Source organism: Apodemus sylvaticus, chromosome 9, assembly GCF_947179515.1.
Source record: "Apodemus sylvaticus chromosome 9, mApoSyl1.1, whole genome shotgun sequence".
NCBI lineage: Eukaryota > Metazoa > Chordata > Mammalia > Rodentia > Muridae > Apodemus > Apodemus sylvaticus.
The window spans coordinates 84895038-84916271 of NC_067480.1; the positions used below are offsets into that span (position 1 = coordinate 84895038).

At 39.3% G+C, this 21234-nt stretch overlaps 1 protein-coding gene across 2 annotated transcripts in view; it reads right to left on the reverse strand.

Annotated features, from left to right (window-relative positions):
- Window positions 1-510: 510 nt before the first annotated feature.
- Window positions 511-21234, reverse strand: part of Ptchd4 (patched domain containing 4) — a 207058-nt gene continuing 186334 nt past the window's right edge. For both annotated transcript variants that reach the window (XM_052193210.1, XM_052193209.1), the window contains exon 3: window positions 511-2144. In XM_052193210.1, the coding sequence (XP_052049170.1) occupies window positions 511-2144 (1634 nt within the window). The remainder of the gene's footprint in view (window positions 2145-21234) is intronic.

The following is a 21234-nucleotide window of genomic DNA, read 5'->3' on the forward strand; positions in this document are numbered from 1 at the left end:
TAAGTATATGTATACTTATATGTACACACAAAGTGGATCAGGCAGTCCAATCCTTTGGTTTAGACAGGATTAAATATGTACTTCCCATGTGCATAGGTTTCATCTGATTGACCTGTTCCAAAAGCAAACATGAAATGACATGACAAATTAGACATTTTGTCTGTCTTTCCCTCTATCTGGAGACCAGCTATTCTCTCTTCTCCATTTCTTCTAAGAATCTTTAGATCTTTCAGCCTTCTATCTTAACACACCAATCCATCCATTTCTCAGAAAAGCTCTAATAAAATCAATGTCTGGAAATTTATCTCTCATGGAGCACAAGGTTGTAAAGGACTTCACCTCCTTTTATTATCTCTTCCACAGAAAGAAGCAGACCCGTGGATGTGTCATAAATAATGCACTCTTGATCTGACTTGCCTTGTTACCCCTGGCCAGCCCAAGCAGCTGAGGTCTGAGCTTTACTAGCTCTGCATCGTTTGTGCAACACTGGAAAAAAAAAAGTTTCCACCCTCAGACTGTGGTGACATGATCAGGGTTCTCTTGGATTTCTATGCATTCAATTTCCTCTCTCTCCTTTCGTTTGGCCCGTTTCTTTTTCTTGTGGTGCTTTTTGGAAGGAGGAAAAAAGGTTAGGAACACAGGTAAGATAACGAAACAGTGGAGAAACGTGCAACCCCCAGTCAGCAGCAAGCATTTGAACAGTGTGAAGGTCAGGTTTGAAGGCACAAAGAGGAGGGGGACCAACCCAATAAGAAAAGAAGTAATGTTTTGCAAAATGGCTGTCCCATGCTCTTGCAGGGAGCTTTTTATACATTGTGTTCTGGTGTGCTCAGTTGCTAATACAAATGTGTAAAGCAGTGGTGCACAGTGGTCAATGGCAAAATTTAAGGTGTAGATAAGGCACAAGATAGAAATGCAATCCATGTCGACATTCCACAACGTCATTAAGCCCAGAACGCCCAACTCAATTGAGGTGACGCTAAGAATTATCCAGAAGTTTCCCAGAGGATGGATCACTAGGAAGAAAGTCAGGATTAACACCAGGAGAACCCCAAAGCCTGCAATTAGAACAGGCACGGTGACTGACAAACTGTAATGGTCTGTGAAAACAAAGGAAGGGTTAAAGACGATGAACCGGATGCTCTTTGAGAGAGACAGAGGCCTCAACTTGTCCAGAACTTCTATGACTTCCTTCTGCTTGTCCCTGCTAGTCCTGGCCACCAGATATAAGCGAGAAGCAATGATGTTGTTTTCATCCCCAGCTCTGGAGAAAATGATATCATTCCGAAAGTGTTGGAATTCTGGCTTTTTTAAAAACGAGCTTTGTAGGACACTGATGAAGTCGGTCTTGTTATTGGCACTGATGTTGCTCGTTTTCAGAAACTGATAATACTGTTCTACCCAGGACACTGCAGTGAACCCACTACAGAGTCTCTGCAGGTCCTCTTGGACACTGCTGTTCCAGTACTCCAGGGGTTCATAGACGTAGAATCCTATTACAGGGCTATAGTTGCTGAAATACTTTTGTTGAACCATGGCATAGGAAACACTCGGGGAGTCACTGGCTAGTAGGTTGATGATGCTGGCTCCATCACTGATCTGCAAGCACCCCATGAAGGAGAACGAGGCGTAAATGAGATACAGGATGACCACAAATGGCTTCACATAGATATTGGTAATCCACTCATTGTAATGTTCTCGGAGGAAGTGCTGAATGAAATGGTGCTGGTAGGGGTTTGTCTCATGATGGGATGTCTGTTGGTGCCCATCACTCATTACTGTCTGGAACCACATAGGCTTGCGGTCCAGGTATTCGGCAGAAGGGATTTTACAGCAAAAGATGCTGTGGTATCGATTTTGCTCCAGTTGTCCAGCAAAGACCAGGCAAGAGCCAAAGAAAGAGAAAATGTAGAAGTAGTTCAATAGAATAGAGACACACATATTCTGACAGAAGATCTTCACTGCCTCTATGTTTGTGAAGGGGCTGGCACCCATACCAAATGTGATAAAGTACAGGGAACTGGTCATGGTGTAGGTGACCATCACATCAGAATAGGCGTCTGCTACCCTGTCTTTGAAGGGTAAATTCTCTTTGGTTCTCCGCCATCCAGACAGAAGCTCAAATACTCCTTTTGTTCCATGACCTAATGTTAAGAGAAAAAAAAAAAGAATAGTTGCTTTTATTTCCTTCTATTTTTCAAATGGATTTCATGTAGATTATTGGCACTAAATGTTCATATTCTGTTTTTCAAAGTAGTGTGTTTCGCTCATTAGCAAGTCAGAGTAAATATTTGATTCTTGTTCATACTCAAGTAAAGACTGGATTTATTGATACTCTATGTGAAATATAATACTTATTAGCTATCATTTTACTTGAAAATTGTAAACCTAATGCAGCATCCACATGATATTTTCTCCCACATGCACAACCTTCCTAAATTAACCATCAGCAGTCAAGAGTAGATGCTGTCACCTGCATCTTATATAGTAATGCGCATGTGCAGCTAACTCATTCACCATCCTTTTAAATGAATCCATGTGTTGATTTCTAGAATTACAAGATAATATTAAATAGTTGATGATTGTTAGATAGTTGTGATAGCATGGTCTGTATGGTTTCTTTAGGTTGTTTTTCTCTTGTTGTGGGTGCATGGGCCAGTGCATGGGTGGATGCAGATACACACTGAAGTTTAAGGACGAGGTCAGGGATCCTCTTTGATAGTTTTCAACCTTATTATTTCAAGGTAGGATCTCTTCATTGAACCCAGGGCTCACAAGTAAGGCATGTCTCACTAGCCTGTCTATCCTAGGGATCCTGCCTCTACCTTCCGAGGCTAGACCATAGGTGCACTGGTATCCCCTCTGGTATTTAAGTAGGATCTGAGGATATTCTTGTTTGAGCATCAAGCACTTCACCCACTGAGTCATCTTCTGAGACTGCTCTTAAGAATTCAAATGGAAATGTCAGTTAAAAATTATGTGTGTGCCTGTGTGTTCACGGTGAACAGAGACATAGTATGTCCTGGAACGGGAGTTACAGGTGGGTGTGAGCCACGTCATGTGGGCCCTGGGACTTAAACAAGTCTTCTGCAAGAGTATAATGTTCTTTTAACTGCAGAGCAATCTTTTCAGCCCCAGGAGTTTTGCTGGATGCAAGTGAAAAATGATTTCGTAAGTCACATAAAATATCTCCAGGTCTAGAGATCACCTAGAGATCACGCAGACTTCCTCTTGATTTTTTTTGAAGCTTTAGTTTCCATAGTAACCAAACAAAAGCCTTTGTTTTATGTATGTGGATGAATAATTCTGTTTTCTAACATTTTTTTGTGCATCCTTTTAAATATATGTGTTATATGTATGTATATTGTATATAAGGGTGAATAGGCAAAGGATTTAGTCAACAAATATTACTTGAAAATATAGTATATGCTCTCAGTTCTGTCTTGTTATTTTCAAGAAGCTAATAGGTTTTAAGAAAGAATCACTTCCTTACTCCAAAAGAAGAAAGCGAAGATATTAGACTATATTTGTAACTTTTCCTCCACTTCCTTGAATTTGATCTGCCAATCATCACTGAGAATATATGAACTGTTCACTTCGTGAGTGGGTGGAAATCTTCATAGATAATTTTTTTGTGTTGTAGGCATAGCCCTCCCAGACACGAACCATTCCTATAAGTAGATAAAAGCTGTGCTTGGGTTGTTCTCTAAGAGATGCATTAGATAACAATAACATTTTAGGCTGTTCTATTAACAGAATAGCCTAGTTCATAAAACTCTGTACAAGGGGGACCTTGTATGTTACCTAGACACTAGAGTCAATTAAGAGCTCCGTACACAATTCAATTGTTATAGTCTTTTCTAAGTACTTCTGGCTTGTATTGGTGGTAGACTTTGTGACTTGATCCTAAGTATTCCTTTCCTTCCATCCCTTTTTTTTTTTTGAGACTTATTTTCCAATTAGTTTTTTTTTTTTTTTAATGGTGCAGTGCCAGAAACTTGAGTGCAACTGGAAATCGCCCAAGGGGCCAATTGGAAAACCAAAATTTGTTTTATTCTCAATGGCCTCATGAGTTTACCTGGAAGAGCTATAGGTTACCTGCTCAAGCCGTACGTGAGTTTGTTAGATGTAGTTTGACTCTCTTCCCCAAATAGTGGTGCTTTGTGGCAGACTGAGCACGTACAACCTTTAAAATGGCAAGCTAATGAGTCATCTTTCATGAATTTATTTAATGATTAGCATGTATAAATTTAAGTAGATATGATGTCATTCTTTGATTTTCAAAGAACATTGGCTCTCTTTGGGGAACTGTTATTAATTATTAGTTACTACTAAAGGGAATTAAGCAATAGAGTTCTTATCTCAAATATAAAGCCTTTGATGTCTTTTCTGAGTCTCCTGTCAGGAAAGATGCTACCCTAACAAGTAGAAAGGGTTATGAAAACTGCAGATGCATAAAACATAGACTTAAAAATATTTTTGGAGACAATTATCTATTACTTCACACATTTAATTATAAGCTGAACACTGGTGTTATTGAAAAAACTTAATGAAACGAACAATAGTTGTTCATTCATGTCTTCTGTAAGACTCATTGACCAAGAGGAAGTTTTCCTTACTCTCTTGACAACATAATCTATTATGATAGTGGTTAGGGTCACTGAAATAAGACTTTAATTAGAGCACCTCTCTTTGGAAATGAGGACATTAGTTTTCTTTGTAGTCACTAGGGAGGGAAAAGCCAGAGTGCTGAGGCTAAATTTGGCTTGCCTTTGCTAATGGTCATTTTAATGGAGCATTAGGTAGCCTATGTAGGACAGGGTTTTGCTTTATGTAGTACAAAAGTCTCTATGTGTAGCACAGAGATGATGATTCTGTTAGGTTTATGTATTCATTTTAAATGTATTAGACAATGAAAACATGATCTCTGGGCAAAGCACACTTTATTTTATTCATAAGCATTGTGTAGGTATTTTACAGGTATTTATATGTAACTCACTCTTCTGATTCTCACACAATTTGGCTACTTCTTAGCAGTTCACATTATTTGGCTGCCCCAGCCACACCTGCTTGTTCATGGCTTCACAAATATGGCCCTGATCAAGCTCTTCTCAGTTTTGTTCATCCCATTTTCCACATCTCTCATTGTTTCCTGTGTTCATCAGTCTGTTCACTAATCAGCCCAGTCCTCTTTGTCTCAGAGCCATATCTGAAGGTCCCAGTTATACTGACACTTTTCCATTTCCTGGAATTTTATCTGACTAATTATTCTCTTATTTCAGTCCTCAGCCACAAATCAATTTGCCATGAAATAAAAGTTTCTCATGGTAAATTCTATTCTGGGTAGGGTGCATATTCTTTAAAGTTGGGAAATGAATTGTATGTGACTTTGAGTCTGAAAAACATTATTTTTATACAGAATATATTAGATCATTAAAGAACATTCCCATTAACATCTTCTATTTTTGAGACTAGGTCTTTATAGCAAATGCTGCCCACAACTCTCTATATGGCCAAGAATGGCCTTTCCTATTACCACTTCTACAGTGTAGTAACTTGCCACATGAACCACTATTTAGATCTGAGAATCAAACTTAGTGCCTCATTAGTGTTAGACAGGAACTCTACCCACTGAGTAGCCCATTTAGCTCTTACCAAATGATAACTGAATTCTTGACTATAGATAAGCCCTCAAACATATTTATATCATAAATTCTAAAAAGTAATGTATATTATTATACTAGTATAAATTTTATCCTGAAGAAATGCAGACTGTTTAATTCTATAGAATCCAAGATACATCTACCTAGGGCTTTTAAATAAGCCAACACATGTGATGTAAAGGCAAACAACAAACAATCGTTCTGAAAATGTAAGTTGGCGCAGGCCATTTGATATACATGATGGTCAGAGGGGCATCACAGCTTCTCAATATCTGTTTTATAAGTAGGAAACCATAAAACTATACATGCAAATAAAGTGTCACTATGATGAAACCATTGATGTTTCTGTAAAAACAAAGATGGAACACACTCTAGAAGAGAATAATGCAAAGTGATATGGGGGGTAGATACTACTCCTAGTGTAAATCCTTGAAAAAATATAATATATGGAAATGGCCTGAATACATTGGACCCTTAGAGAAACACCCCCCCACACATACTCACACATATATGTATATGATGTATATGTATAGGTATAGGTAAGGTATAGGTATAGGTATGGGTATGGGTATGGGTATGGGTATAGGTATACGTATATGTACATACATGTATGTGTGTATATGTATATGTATTATGTAGAACGTGTTATCAGAAAGGTATGTGTATGCATATGTGTATATTACCTTTAAGACAATTTAAGAACCCATTCAGTTTTCATGTTTAAAAATAAATTGTTTAAATCAACAGGCAGCTGCACATATGAACTCATAGCATGCACAAGACCTGTGGAAGCCCAAGTTTGGCCAAATCCTAGAATGTAGAGGGGAGTTGGATATGCATGTCTGTGCCTACCTGAGGAGCTATTGGCAATTGTTTGCTTCTAAAAGAGAGTCAGTTGTATAATCAAGAGTATAGCCCTTGATGAGTGGACTGTGCTCCAAAGGAAGACCACATACTCAACAATATTTGGATGGTGCATGCATATTGGCCTTGATGGGGGAAAAGCACACAGTTGGGTAGGAAGAGAAGGGGTGTGAATCTGGGAAGAGGTAGGGGGCTGAGAGGTAATATGACAAAACATAAAAATTTCAAGAAAGTATTAAATAATGTTAATAGAACTTATTACATGGAGACGTGAGTACTTTGTAAGGCCATTGTTTGTTTAATGTCAGGACTTACTAATTCTGAAACTATTAACACTTCTGTCTGGGTAATACTTTGTTTTAGGTACTGTCATAAACACTGCAGGGAATATAGTCCTATTCCTGTACCCATCCGTTCTCAATAGTATACTCAGAGTCACAGTAATAATTTCTCCAGACATTGATAAAATACTCTCTAGAAGCAAAACTGCCCTTGATTGAGAATTGCTGGTTTACATTGAGAATTACTGAAAGAAAAGTATGCACACACATACCTTTTTATTAATCATCCTTTCCAGTTCATAAAATAGGATACATTTCCAGTGAAAAATTCTAAAGACACAATAATGGTTTATAATGTATTTTGTACCCCACAACAAAAAAACTTTATTAACAATTTAGAATATTTATTTTTGCATCATAACTTTGTTTTATCTATTTTTACATCTTTATCTCTGTAACCTATTCATCTACATAGAACTGGGGTCTTACAAAAGTGAAATAAGGATTTGAGATTATTTATTCTTGCTTACCTGTTGACCTGTCAAGCAGGTCTGTTAACCATGGACATCCCATTGGTTTAACCCTGGTGTGTTTTGTTTCTTGCTCTCTACTAGTCTCTTACTTTGTACTTTGGTACTACAACATTTCTTTAAAAACTTTCAACTTCATTTTCTGCTTTTGTAATTATTTCTTATTTCTTATCATTCTACCCTTGCTTTGAAAGTCCTCACATTTCAAATGTCACCCTAAAGACCAAGGCACTATAATCTCAGACAAAAATATATGGGTAAAATATAAGTGTGACTTGCCTCATTACATGATGGCCTGAACTTTAAATAATTATTTTTTGTTACTCTAGTCCTGAGTAGAAGTAGGTCTGTCTTACTTTCCCAGTAAAACCATTGTATTTACCTAAGGCCACAATTAATTTTAGAGACAACTTCAATGAAGATCATGACTATTAGAAAACACACATTGTGTGATATGTGTGTGTGTGTGTGAGAAGAGGGAGGGGCAGAGACAGAGACAAAGAATGAGAGAGGGACAGAGAGACAGGAGACAGATACATACACATACAGAGAGAGTGGGAGCCAGAGGCAGAGACAGAGAATGAGAGAGACAGGAGTCAGATACACAGAGAGCCAGGAGACAGATACACAGAGAGAGAAAGCAGGAGAGAGGGAGAGGGAAATAGGGAGAGGGAGAGAAGGAGAGGAAGAAGGAGGAGACAGGGAGAGTGGGAGGGGGAGGGGAAGAGTGGGGAGAGGGGAGAGGGGAGAGGGAGGAGGAGGTGGAGGGGGAGAGGGAGAAGAGAGGGAGGGGAGGGGAGAGGGAGAGAGAGAGAGAGAGAGAGAGAGAGAGAGAGAGAGAGAGAGAGAGAGAGAGAGAGAGAGAGAGAAAGAATTGTCAGCTTGATATGATCTTCACCTGGTAAGAAAGTCTCAAGAAGGATTGTCTATGTCAAGTTGGCCTGTGAGGGATTATTCTCATTATGTCAATTGATGTAGAAGAACCTTCCCACTATGGGTGGCAACACTCCTTGGGCTTGGGGTCCTGTGCTGTATGAGGGGACAAAGTGAGGTAAGCACAAGCAAGCATGCACTTATTCTCCCTCTACTCTTGACTGTGGGTATAATCTGACTAAGACCTTCACGTTTCTGCCTTGACTTCACACAATGATGGGCTGAGTGTAAGTTGGAATTGTAGACCAACAACCCTGTTTGTTCTATTTTTCCTGCTCAAGGCTCAAAGTTTTAATGGGGGGGGGTCCAAATATAAAGACTGGGGGGAAACCTTTCCCCCAAAGGCTGGAAACTCATCTGCAGAACGGGTTAGGTTGCACAGCTCGTGGCTAGTGCCTCTCAGGAAACTGCAGGTCATTGAAGAACAATGGGCTAGAGCTCCACCATAGGTGGGAAATAGTGGCTAGCATTGAAGTCTGAAATTCCTGCTCAGAGGCTGGGGGGAGGGCACAATTCCTCCCTTTTTATTAGTTTTAAGATGAGAAGGTAACAATCAAGTGGACAGTCATTTGTCAAAGGACAGTGGGCATTAATCAGGGAGAGGAAGCACTGACCTTCTCTTCCTAAATACTTTATGGTGTCTTTTGTGGAGCAGCAGGTCTAGGCTTCCTTGTTGGTTGTTATTCTAAAGAATGCGTTTAGACAGCAACCTCTGTGCAACCAGGTTTGCTTCACAGGGGACTCAGAGGCAGAAAACATGGTCCTCCCCTTGCAGTGCTTTGCCTTGCACCTCCCACTGGTGCCCTTGCCCACTCGTAAGCAGACATACATAGATCTGAGTTTTATGTAGCTCCTGAAGGAGGTCCACTTACAGTGGGCTCATCAAGACCTCGGTCTGCTAAGTCGAGTCGATGATAATATACTTGTATAGGTTTTGATGCCAGGGAGTCGATTTTTTGCCAAACACCCTGCAAGTGTCTTTGAACCTTTTCCTGATTATAGTGACTATTCATTGTGAACTTTAGAAGTAACACAAATCTATTGGTATTTAGCATGGTATTTGAGATAACTTCTTACTTTTAAACTCTTACCTGCTCTCCAATAATTTGAATGGTATCATAAAGAGCATCAATCTGTTGCTGCAAAAACCTAAATCTTCTTTAATACTCAGAATATTAGTAACATTTTTTTGCTAAATGATTAACAAAATTTGCTGTCTTAACTTCTTGTGTTAAGGAAATTGCAGAGGTGCTAGCTATCAATGTAATGAAAGCTGCTATACCAGCAATAATCAAGTCTACTTCCCTCTTGCTTCTACTTAAAGCCTGACTCACTTCCTCCAGTACCTTCAAGCTTCTTTCAGAATACCAAGGTCCTGTAATGTTCACAGGCAATAAAACAAAGCTGGCTGATAGACCACCATAACAGACAGGCCAGTTTTCAATCCAGGTGAGCATGGGTGGAGACAACCAGTCTGCTTAAAATACAAGGTCAAAAGTTAGAAGCAAAACAGGATTAATTTGTCTTTGGTTGATCCCAGGTATCCAATTCAGTTGCAAATTAGTGACTTTCAAACACAAAGCCCAACTTCCCAGTGTTGGGGAAGTGGCTTTGAGAATCAACAGAGAGACTATTTTTTGAGGTAAACTCCAGATAAGCTAGCTGATGAAGTTTATTAACCATCTTCATAACTGGAATCTTCAATATTAGATTTATTTCTAGACCAGTCCGTGATTGAATAACTGATTGGATCACATTAAAGGAAAGAGAAGAGTCATTATAACTCCTCTTTTAGATTAATTTTTCTAAGTCAGTTTTAACAGTCTCCATGTTCTCTGTCCCACAAGGTCTAAAAGCTTGAAGCAAGGCAGTTTATCTAATCTGGGACATAGGCAAGTAAAGGTGGGTCGAGAACATACACCCAATACAGCTTTCCTGTTACCATTGTCAGGGCACTCAGGTCAGCATTATCTTAGCTAGCATGCTTCTGCAGCATTCTGTGGAAAAAAAACCAAACATGCTTTCTTTCCCATATTAAATAACTGATCAGGATGATGCCATATGCCAGCAAGTGTATTCTTCCATCTCACCTAGGCATGAGTATGCCTAGTTGTAGGATGCTATCGACACTCAACAAGGAGTTTCTTGGGATCCAAATTTTAAAATTTTCTTAAAAATATAAAAGCATGATTTAAATAAAATGCATGGGGATATAATTTCCCACCTTTTTTGTTTTTGTTAAAGACTATATTGTTTTAAAGTTCCACAATACCTCGTCCTTGGGAATTATAAAGAATTAAATTGTTGTTAAATTGTTGTCAAAACATCTCAAATGTTTGATGCTTGTAATGTTGGAGCATTAAACATAGACAATAAATGTAGACAATGACTATGCTGCATAGAAAATAAATGTAGCATTTTTAGTTGCTTTTCCTGTTAGAGCAGTTGCAACTAGAAAGCATGAAAATGTATCATTAGTCACATGCACATATTTTAATTTTATAAAATCAGAAATGAGTACCATTCATTTGTAATAATTGTTTAATTCTTCTAGAATTAACACCATTATGTGGTACAGGTAGAAATTAAGGACACCAAGAACAAGCCTTTACAATTTGATGTGCACATTTTTTAAAATTGTAAAATTATTCTCAAGCCATTGCTATTTTGATGATGTAAAGAATATGGTTGTATGGCCAATTGTTCCTATGTAAGGCCTATAGTCTGCCTGGGATACAAATCTCTTATGGTGATGTCTTGAGGGGTCTTGTCCAGGCAATCTAGGATGAGTTCTTTTTTAAAGATTTATTAGTTTATTATATATAAGTACACTATAGTTGTCTTCAGACACACCAGAAGAGGTTATCAGATCTCATTTTAGATGGTTGTGAGCCACCATGTGGTTGCTGGGATTTAGGTTAATAAGGCTATGTAGAATTTATGAAGGCATTAAAATCTGGCCTGCCTACTCCATACAAAATTATTATGGATTTAAAAGGTTGTTTTTTTTTTGCTTTTCATCCTGATAATTGTAAAACATTTATTGGTTAAGAGATTGCTCTAAGCTTACCATAGGAGGGCGTAAACCTCTGTTCTCAAGGTAGATGCAAATTAACCAGTGAACTTTACAGATAGTAGAAAAGGCTACTGTAATCAGTTGTTTATGTGTTCACAGTAATTCCTTGGAAAAGAGAGGATTAATGTAGACTCACCCTTTTTCATCTCTAAGTAAAGTTTTAACATCCTACTATAAAGCTATTGGTGTGTTAATAAAGTGTTGTAAGATAAAATCACGAAAGTATTTTGAAAAGAATGTCTTAAGAACTTGATGAAACATTTGTTCCTTGCTTCAAATGGCAATCACGTTGGTCATTGAAGAGTATTGATACTTGGTCTATTGCATGACAAACCTTTTAGGCAAAATTGATAATTGTTATACAAAAGATAAGTTGTTAAAATTTGCTTCCATGAATGCCTTTATATTTCCTATAGATTTATACATGCATCCCATAAAGAACACATCTACTGTATTTATAAACAGCTCTTCTATGGGAGTGAAGCTCATGTAATTTGATCACATGTTTATTCTTTTGAGTTTCCCCCTGCTTCAGCGCAGACAATTGAATTGGGTGCTGTAGTCACTATTTTTAAAATGTTAAAAATCAAGCTATTAATTTGTAAACTGATAACCAATATATATGTATATGTATATATATATATATCTTATGGTTTACAATTGCTTGAAATTGTTCCTTTTTTAGATACTGCTAATTCTTAAATTTTACAATTATTTATGCAAGTAAAACTCAAGTTAAGAAAAGGCTAAGTTAAGAAAAGTTCCTTCAAATGACTGTCCTCTGGATATTAAGAGCTCATCCAGGGGCTGGAGAGGTGGCTCAGCAGTTAAGAATACTAACTGCTCTTCCGAAGGTCCTAAGTTCAAACCCTGTTTCTTCTTAAAGTTGCTTTTGCCTGGGTGTTTATCAGATTAACAGGAAACACAACTAAGACAATACATGTGCATAAAACTGATTATTTTTCTCTCATCAGAGGTCAGTTTGTTTGCAAATTATTAATAATGTCAAAATAAATTTTAGCTAATATTGGCAGACTTTAACTATAATTATTTTGAATTATGTTAGTACACATTTGCAAAGCACATTTTCCTTGGAAAGATCAGTATGTTGAACTTCCTTCTTTCTTGAACATATTTACCTCTCAGTAGGGCATGAGAACATCATACCTACATCGGAGACATGAAACCAGAGGTTGAAAATAATATAACTTACTTTAATATGCTTTAAACAAAGTTTAGCCCTCTTCCTTAGTAGTTATTTCTGCATTGGTTGGCTTCTGACTTTTTTTGTCAATTTGATACAAACTTAAACCTAACTGAGAAGAGGAGAGAAAAGTTTTCCATTGACTGGCTATGATGAAGTACTGTCTTGATTAATAATAAAAATAATTGCTGTGATGGGCTCAGTTCACAGGGGAGAAGTGCCACCTTTGGGCTCAAAGCCCTAGATGACAAAAGAAAGCAGGGCAAGCAACCCATGGGGAGCTACCCAGTAAACTGGGTTACTCCATGGATCCTGCTTCAGTTACTGCCTCCAGGTTCCTGCCTTGAGGCGTGATAACCCTGACTTCTGTCAGTGATGGAGTACGGTCTGAGACTTGTAGGATGCTATAAACCCTTTCCTCTCAAAGTTGCTTTGATCATGGCATTTTATCACAACAATAGGAAACTTAACTACGAGAGCTACCCTTTCAATAATTAAGCTTGTAACAATTCACCTCTAAGCATATGTAGAAAAATAATATTTTATTTTCTATTGAGGTTAGAATTGTAACATCAATGAAAGATGAATGAAATGATAAAACTCCACTAAAATAGCCAAGCAGCTGAGAAAATGTAGATAATTCATGACCATTTTGAGTTATATTTCACTTAGTAGATATTATGTGGGACAACATTAACTCATTCTTTTCTTTAATTGGTGGTTCTATTTCTCCCTTTTAAAAACCTTTTTATTGATTCTTTGTGAGTTTCCTGTCATGTTCCCCAATCCCACTTGTGTCTCCCCATCTATTCATATCTACTCTCTACAGTGAGAATTTTGGTTTCTTTAAAGACATATGAATGTTATGGAAATGTGTTTTTGTTGTAATCCCATGTGTGGGATATGGGACTTCAGACTGTCCACAGCAGCAGACTATGATTTGACTCATGCTCTAGGAGGGGCATGATTTTGCCAGTTGAAAATTGTCTCTGTAAGTGTGCATTTGGAATTCTGGGTCCTCTTCAGAAGGTATGTAAATGTGAGAGCACCTAGAGTGACCGTGGCTGCTGCTGCTCCTCCTGCTGTTGCTGTCAATCTGAGAGACCACACTTTTTGGGTTTAGACTCCATTTTAGAAAACCTTAACTAAGGTTAAACCCAAGCAAACTAACAGGCCAGTACCTACATTCAGTTTCCAAGTTACCCCCCTAATGAAATCTGAGCTTCAGTTCTCAAGTTACCCCCAACAAGCCTTGTGTCTCTAGGTTATTCTCCCCCAAACATATTTAGCATTTAGCACCAGTTTCCAGGTTAATTCCCAACAAATCTGCACCTTCAGGTTACAAGCCTAACAATCACCAGTTAAGAATAAAGCAGATGTTAAGTTTATGGTTTGGCTCCCAGCACCAGTCAATTATCCAAAGGCCACAGTAGCATCCAAATTAGATGCTACAAACACTCACCCCTCACTTGCCACTTTCTATTAAGCCTTGTTCTGATGAGTATTTGGGCCTTTTCTCTACCAGAACCATCCTGCAGGGCCATCAGTGATTTAAGCCAAAGCTAGCTTGAATCAAGACCCTGGTGTGATTCCATCAGATCAGCTTCTGACTGGTCTTTCAGTGTTCCCAAACACTTCCTTGGTACTACATATTCTTTCTCTCCTATGAAGTACTGGGGGGTTGGAAAGATCAAGGGTGGAGTAGTGTGGTAGAAAAGGGAACCCCTAAAAAGTCTAGCCAAAAGTCTAGCTATAGCTCTCTGCCCTTATAACCTCCCCATCCCCACCCCACAATAAAATAAATAAATCAACAAAACAAAACAAAGCATAAAGAACATCTCATCATGGAAGCTGTAGTGTATCACAGTGTGTCCAACAGTATACCTTTTTTGTCCCCACATCTTTACTTACAAATGTTTATTGCAATGAGTCATTGGTCTGGCTCAAAGCCTCTGGCTTCTGCTACATCATAAATACTAGATACTCATAAAGACTCCTCTTGGATATCCTGTTGTTGTCCTGTGTCATAAAGATCCTGAAGCTTTGGACCTGCAGAACTGGCCCATTCCCATGTTCTAGCAGTTCATAGAAGAGTTAGATTTTGGGGTTGTGCCAACTCAAAGGTATGGATCTGGGCCTGGGTGGTAGCTGAGTTGGTAAACCTTCTAGCTCTCCTGCACCTACACGACCAGAGCAAGCTCTCTAGCACTACCAAGCTCAGTCACCATAGTATTGGTCAGCAAGGGGTAGGAGCAGCTTTTCCATTCTCATGCCCTCAGGGCTGGCTCACCTGCCCCAACAGCAGCCCAAAGCTATACTGTGCTTTGGCCAGTTGAGGTACAGGGTCCACTCTGCAGGCAATGAAGGGCTGGGCCAGCTTTCCTGGTCTCATGTCCTTGAGGCCTGCTCACCCATATCCCTACCATGAGGACCATATTACCTGGGCTGCACAGGTGAGGTGCAGAGTCTGCTCTTCCAAGTGCTGAAGCTATTGAAGGGCAGGGACAGCTCTTAACAACCCTTGAACATCTATGTTTGTGGTTCTAAGTGGCTGCCCAGACCAGGGCCATCCATGTAGTCTTTAATGGTAATATGCGCCATGGATATTGACAAGACCTCTGTTACTGCATGTCCATGGCCCATACATGCTCCTTAGTGGCAGCACAGGCTGAGACCTTAGGTGGTAGGGGTGGCTACTCACACTTAGGCTGTATCTCCACTCTTGAGTTTCCAGTTCCATCTCTTTTCCTAATGTTCAAACTGTTCATCTGTCTACCACATACTTACACATTGTAATGGCTCCCACCTACCCAGATTGGGACTTCAACACCACTAAAGATAAAGAGGAACTCTAAGTTTTACCGCCAATCTTTGTTGGTGGGTCTCAAAACATCTCTAAGACAGCCTACCAATTAGGCCAAAGATAAATAAGATATTAGTCAGAGAAATAAAGAAAATCCCACAGCTTTCTTAGAAAGGGTTATAGAGACATTCCAAAGTGAAAGCAGCATTAGTTCTAGCTTTTATCAATCAGGCAGCACCAGATATCAAGAAAAAAGTCCAGAGGGTTGAGAGGTTAAGAGAAAATGGTTTGAGAGACTTAATGATAATAGCAGAAAAATGTTTAATAGAAGAGAAAGTTCAGCAAAGACATGTGAAAGAGTGGAGGCAACAAACTCATGACCAAGGCAAAGATCCTTGGCATCCATGGCCAAACCGGAGATGTCTGAAACAAATGGCTTCTAGAAACTATTGTGCTTACTCAGGTCCTGGCGCTGGGCCAGTGGCCTACCTGTGTAGGAGATGTCTGAAACAATTGGCTTCTACAAAAAGAAGTAAGGGAGACCCTAAGGACCAAGAACTCACTGTTTAGAAAAGAACCAATGTGCTTATTATAAGATGGAGGACCACTGGGCCGGAGAATGCTCCAAGGGGGTTGGGGAAGGCTTATTCAAACCATGAACTTACAAAGATGCCCAAGGTGACCTGTTGATAATAGAGCTTAACATTCTATCTTGCTAAAACCTCAAGATAACGTATCTTCAAGAGTTTATAAATGACCTCCTGGTGGCAGCAGAAACCAATCAAAAATGCCTAGAGGAGATCCAGAACCTCTTGGAGGCCGTGGAGAAATTTGGACTATTATCCTTCTAACAGTTTTCTACTTTGCCAACCACAGGTCACCTCCCTAGATCTAGGAGATACATATTAAGAGAAAGTCAGAGGTGGCCCTAGCTTGAATAAAGAGACCCTAATGCTATTGAATCGGATTTGACTCCTTGGTCATTTTATTAGGGTTCACAGATGTTTCCTGGCACAACAGTGCTGATGCTAGTGCTGATGCTGGTCCTGATGCTTGCCATCAGGAATGTTCAAACTCTTTGGAGCTGGAATGCCATGCTGACTTCTTTTTTCTGTCTTGATTATGTACTTGGTTATGTACTGTCCCAGCTAAGCTGGCTGGGAGCTCTGGAACTATCTCTTTAGCGTTCATTCTTTCTGGAAACAGTTTCCACGAAGACTCCATTCTCCCTGCTTAGGAAACATGTTGTGGAATTTTTCTTTTCTTCTCCATTCCTCTGTATCTCCCAAGTTCTACAAAATGACTATACATTGTTTTTATGAGTGCAAAATAGAAGGCCTGGCTAGTGTGTTCTGATGTGTTAGTTGATCTTCCCATGAGCTAGTCTGGTGCTTAAAACTGAGTTTAGTGTTGTCCTCTTGACCATAATGTTACAAAGCAGTACCAGGTATGGATGGCTACTGTATGACTTGTTAGACTGAGCTGAAGTAAATCTCCTCTATGATCAGAGATGAATATGAATAAGACAGTATTTCCAAAGTAGAAAATGTCCAAATGACCCCTAGGAAGGGGAGTGATTGTGCTTCATTCCTAACCACAGCTTAGCTCTGCCATTCTTCACCTCTAGGTATAAGAACTATCAAGATAAGAGTAGAGACTTTCTCTTCTTCTCCATAGTAGCAAATTCCTTCAAGTACTCTCAAATCCTATAATGCTTGCAAAAATAATGAAGTGAATCTAATCAAATACCTTGTTTCTCAAAAGCTCTCACGACTCAGTGATGTGAAGCCACTCACTGCATCACCCGATCAACCTAGATTTGCAAAATTATCCAATATATTTGGTGGTCTTTGGCTTGAGAACATTGATACTTTGTCATGAATTTTATTTTGTGGAAATAAAATATACTAGGCTGGTTTCTTTGAGTGTAGGAGTTATAACCAGGAACATTAGGAGAGAGGCAAGCCTAGGAGATTAACATATGCAAACCATACCATTTGGAAGAGGCAGTGCTTGCCCTGGGAAGTAATGTTTTAGTTTTGTTCTCGTTGAAAAGAGAGCCTATGAGAAGAAGGAAGATCTTCTGAGAGGAGTTATTATGGATGGACACTGGGAGTCAACTGGAACTAATGACTCAATGCTTTATGGAAAAGAGGACAGTTGACAGAGGAACTGAAAGTGGGACAGAAAACTCAAAATCATATAGTGGCTAAGAGGGACACATTGGTAGTTTGCAGGCTAAACACAAACATGCATTTTAAAAAACTAAGACCCTAAGTAAAGGATCATTTTCAGTAGGAAATAAAAAAAAGCAACAGAGAAATGACAAATTAAAGCAATGTTAGCATTTATTGAGCTAATGACATTTAAAGTACAGAAATTGATTAAAATATCTAAGTTATTCATTTGAAGGTTACTTCCTGAGTGCCTCCCACTAAACCGACACAGGAAAATGCCATCACTTTGAAGTTTAATAACTGCTATTTGTCCCATTTGAAAATTGTATCACATTCATATGTCTGAATTTAACAGTTCATTAATTGCTGGCTTTGGGGATCTTTTATCATATAAAGAGAAAAATTGATGATGACTTAGGATTCCTGTAACACCAAGAGCTACAGAGTACTTAAAAAATGTCTGATTTAATAATTAGAAAATGTATTTGAAATGAAAGGCATCTTACTTGGCAAATTTAAATTATGCACCCATTTCAGTTCCTGTGATATATTATCCAAGAAAGAAAAATTTCAGAGTTGCACATGGATGTTCCATAAAAACATGATGCTGCAGAGGCTAAGTGTTTTCGGGATATTTCGGAGGGCGGGCTGGCTTCCTCCCTCCCTCTCTCTATCCCTCCCTCCCTCTTTCCTTTCTTCCTTCTTTCTTTCTTTCCTTCTTTCTTTCCTTCCTTCCTCCTTCCTTCCTTCCTTCCATCCCTCCCTTCCTTCCCTTCCGTCTCTCCCTCCCTTCCTTCCCTTCCGTCCTTCCCTCCCTTCCCTTCCTTCTGTCCCTACCTCCTTTCCTTCCTTCCTTCCTTCCTTCCTTCCTTGCTTCCTTCCTTCCTTCCTTCCTTCTTTTCTTCCTTCCTTCCTTCCTTCCTTCCCTCCCTCTCCCTCCCTCCCTCCCTCCCTCCCTCCCTCCCTCCCTCCCTCCCTCTCTCCTTCCCTCCCTTCCTCCTTTCCTTTCTTCCTATTTCTCCCCAGTGGAGAGAGAGTGCACAGTTGCAATCTCCTCTGAAAAGAATGGTCTAATGCCATGGAGATTCATTTAACCAGGAAGCTAATGCCTGACATGGCTCCGGTCTTTTGAACAGTCATTAAATTAATGAACCAGAACTTCCCTTTTGGTTTTTGCTTTTATGGATGAATTAACTTTATTGGAGAAGGTCTTTATAAAGTACACTACACCCATATTCTCTCCTTTTGCATGCATCCCTAAAAAGGAAAAGGATACCTGTGTAGTGAATCAAAAGATATGACCCTGACTTTGTCACTATATGTAATTGGGGAGAGTTACTTTCACACCTCAATCCTTCAGTTTCCTACTCTGGAAAAATGTAAGAGTTGATGTTAATATTGGTTTCAATGCCCCTAGGAGATTTCCTAGAGTGTAGGTGTTGTAGCTGTTACTACTTATTAACCAATTTATTGAGGAGTCATCATTTTTATGCATCAGTAATCAGGAGGTAATACAATTTGGGGGTTTACCACCTGGTTTCATCCATTTAAATTCCCTCACTGTCTATCAAATGTGTGGTCTTAGGCATATAGGCTATTTTGTGGTTCCCTTTCCAAACTTCAGAGAAAGAGAAGAGCAGTAACTTTAGAAACATTGATGTGTTGAGAATGAATCTAACATACAACTCAGTTAGTAGAAATACCTGGCACATAGCTAGTCTCATAAATGTTAACTGTTGTTAATAAAGGTATAGAGTTGTGGGAGCCTCTACATGCATCTCAGCCAAGTGTAAATGTAACTTTTATTTGACTGGGTAATTGTCATCTCAGAGGCTTAGTGCCTTTATCTGCTAACTTAGGAGTAGTCTTTAAAGTTTCTAGTCTTCATACAATCTTAAGTAGGCCTAGAATGTTTTCATTCTTAAGTAGGCCTCTGAGAATTACTGCCGAACTTTCTGAACTCTGGCTCACTAGTCAACTCGTCTCTTCTGGATTGAACTCCTCTTCAAGCTGACTGTGTCAATATGGCTTCTCTCAGCTTCTCCTGAATTATTCTGCTTGGCCTCATACTAACTTAGACAATATGTTCTGGTCTTCTGGCTCCTTCTTACTGTCTGGCTTATTCTGTCTACACCTGTGTCTAACTTTTTCTCTTTCTCTGCAACCTCTCTCTATACGACTGTACTGGTAAAACTGCTTTCTTCTTTCTCTCTCTGTGCTTTCTTAAGTAACTTCTCTTTCCTCTCTTTTCTCATGAGAGTTGGGCATATTCTATACTTTTAAATCTTTCTCTGACATGTCACTTTGTCTGCCACTCAATTAGGCCTCACTTTCAAATTGGCTGCTTCCTTCTACAAGTTTACTTTACCTTTGTTGTTAGGTGTTGGAGGTGTGTACTAAAGGTATGTCTGTATTCTAGCTAGAGTGATTAAAGGATTTTGCTAAGGGATGAGCCGCACCACAACTAGAAAAAGGTATTTTCAGTAACAGAATCTTGGGCTTCACAGTGTGATCAAATATTCTGCAACATCCAGGCTTCCTTCTCTTTTTTTTTTTTTTTTTTTGTCTTTTTTTTTTTTATTTGATATAATTTATTTACATTTCAAATGATTTCCCCTTTTCTAGCCCCCCCCCCCCCACTCCCCGAAAGTCCCGTAAGCCCCCTTCTCTTCCCCTGTCCTCCCTCCCACCCCTTCCCAGTTCCCCGTTCTGGTTTTGCCAAATACTGTTTCACTGAGTCTTTCCAGAACCAGGGACCACTCCTGCTTTCTTCTTGTATCTCATTTGATGTGTGGATTATGTTTTGGGTATTCCAGTTTTCTAGGTTAATAACCACTTATTAGTGAGTGCATACCATGATTCACCTTTTGAGTCTGGGTTACCTCACTTAGTATGATGTTCTCTAGCTCCATCCATTTGCCTAAGAATTTCATGAATTCATTGTTTCTAATGGCTGAATAGTACTCCATTGTGTAGATATACCACATTTTTTGTATCCACTCTTCTGTTGAGGGATACCTGGGTTCTTTCCAGCATCTGGCAATTATAAATAGGGCTGCTATGAACATAGTAGAGCATGTATCCTTATTACATGGTGGGGAATCCTCTGGGTATATGCCCAGGAGTGGTATAGCAGGATCTTCTGGAAGTGAGGTGCCCAGTTTTCGGAGGAACCGCCAGACTGCTTTCCAGAGTGGTTGTACCAATTTGCAACCCCACCAGCAGTGGAGGAGTGTTCCTCTTTCTCCGCACCCTCTCCAACACCTGCTGTCTCCTGAATTTTTAATCTTAGCCATTCTGACTGGTGTAAGATGAAATCTTAGGGTTGTTTTGATTTGCATTTCCCTAATGACTAATGAAGTGGAGCATTTTTTAAGATGCTTCTCCGCCATCCGAAGTTCTTCAGGTGAGAATTCTTTGTTTAACTCTGTACCCCATTTTTTAATAGGGTTGTTCGGTTTTCTGGAGTCTAACTTCTTGAGTTCTTTATATATATTGGATATTAGCCCTCTATCTGATGTAGGATTGGTGAAGATCTTTTCCCAATTTGTTGGTTGCCGATCTGTCCTCTTGACGGTGTCCTTTGCCTTACAGAAACTCTGTAACCTTATGAGGTCCCATTTGTCAATTCTTGCTCTTAGAGCATACGCTATTGGTGTTCTGTTCAGAAACTTTCTCCCTGTACCGATGTCCTCAAGGGTCT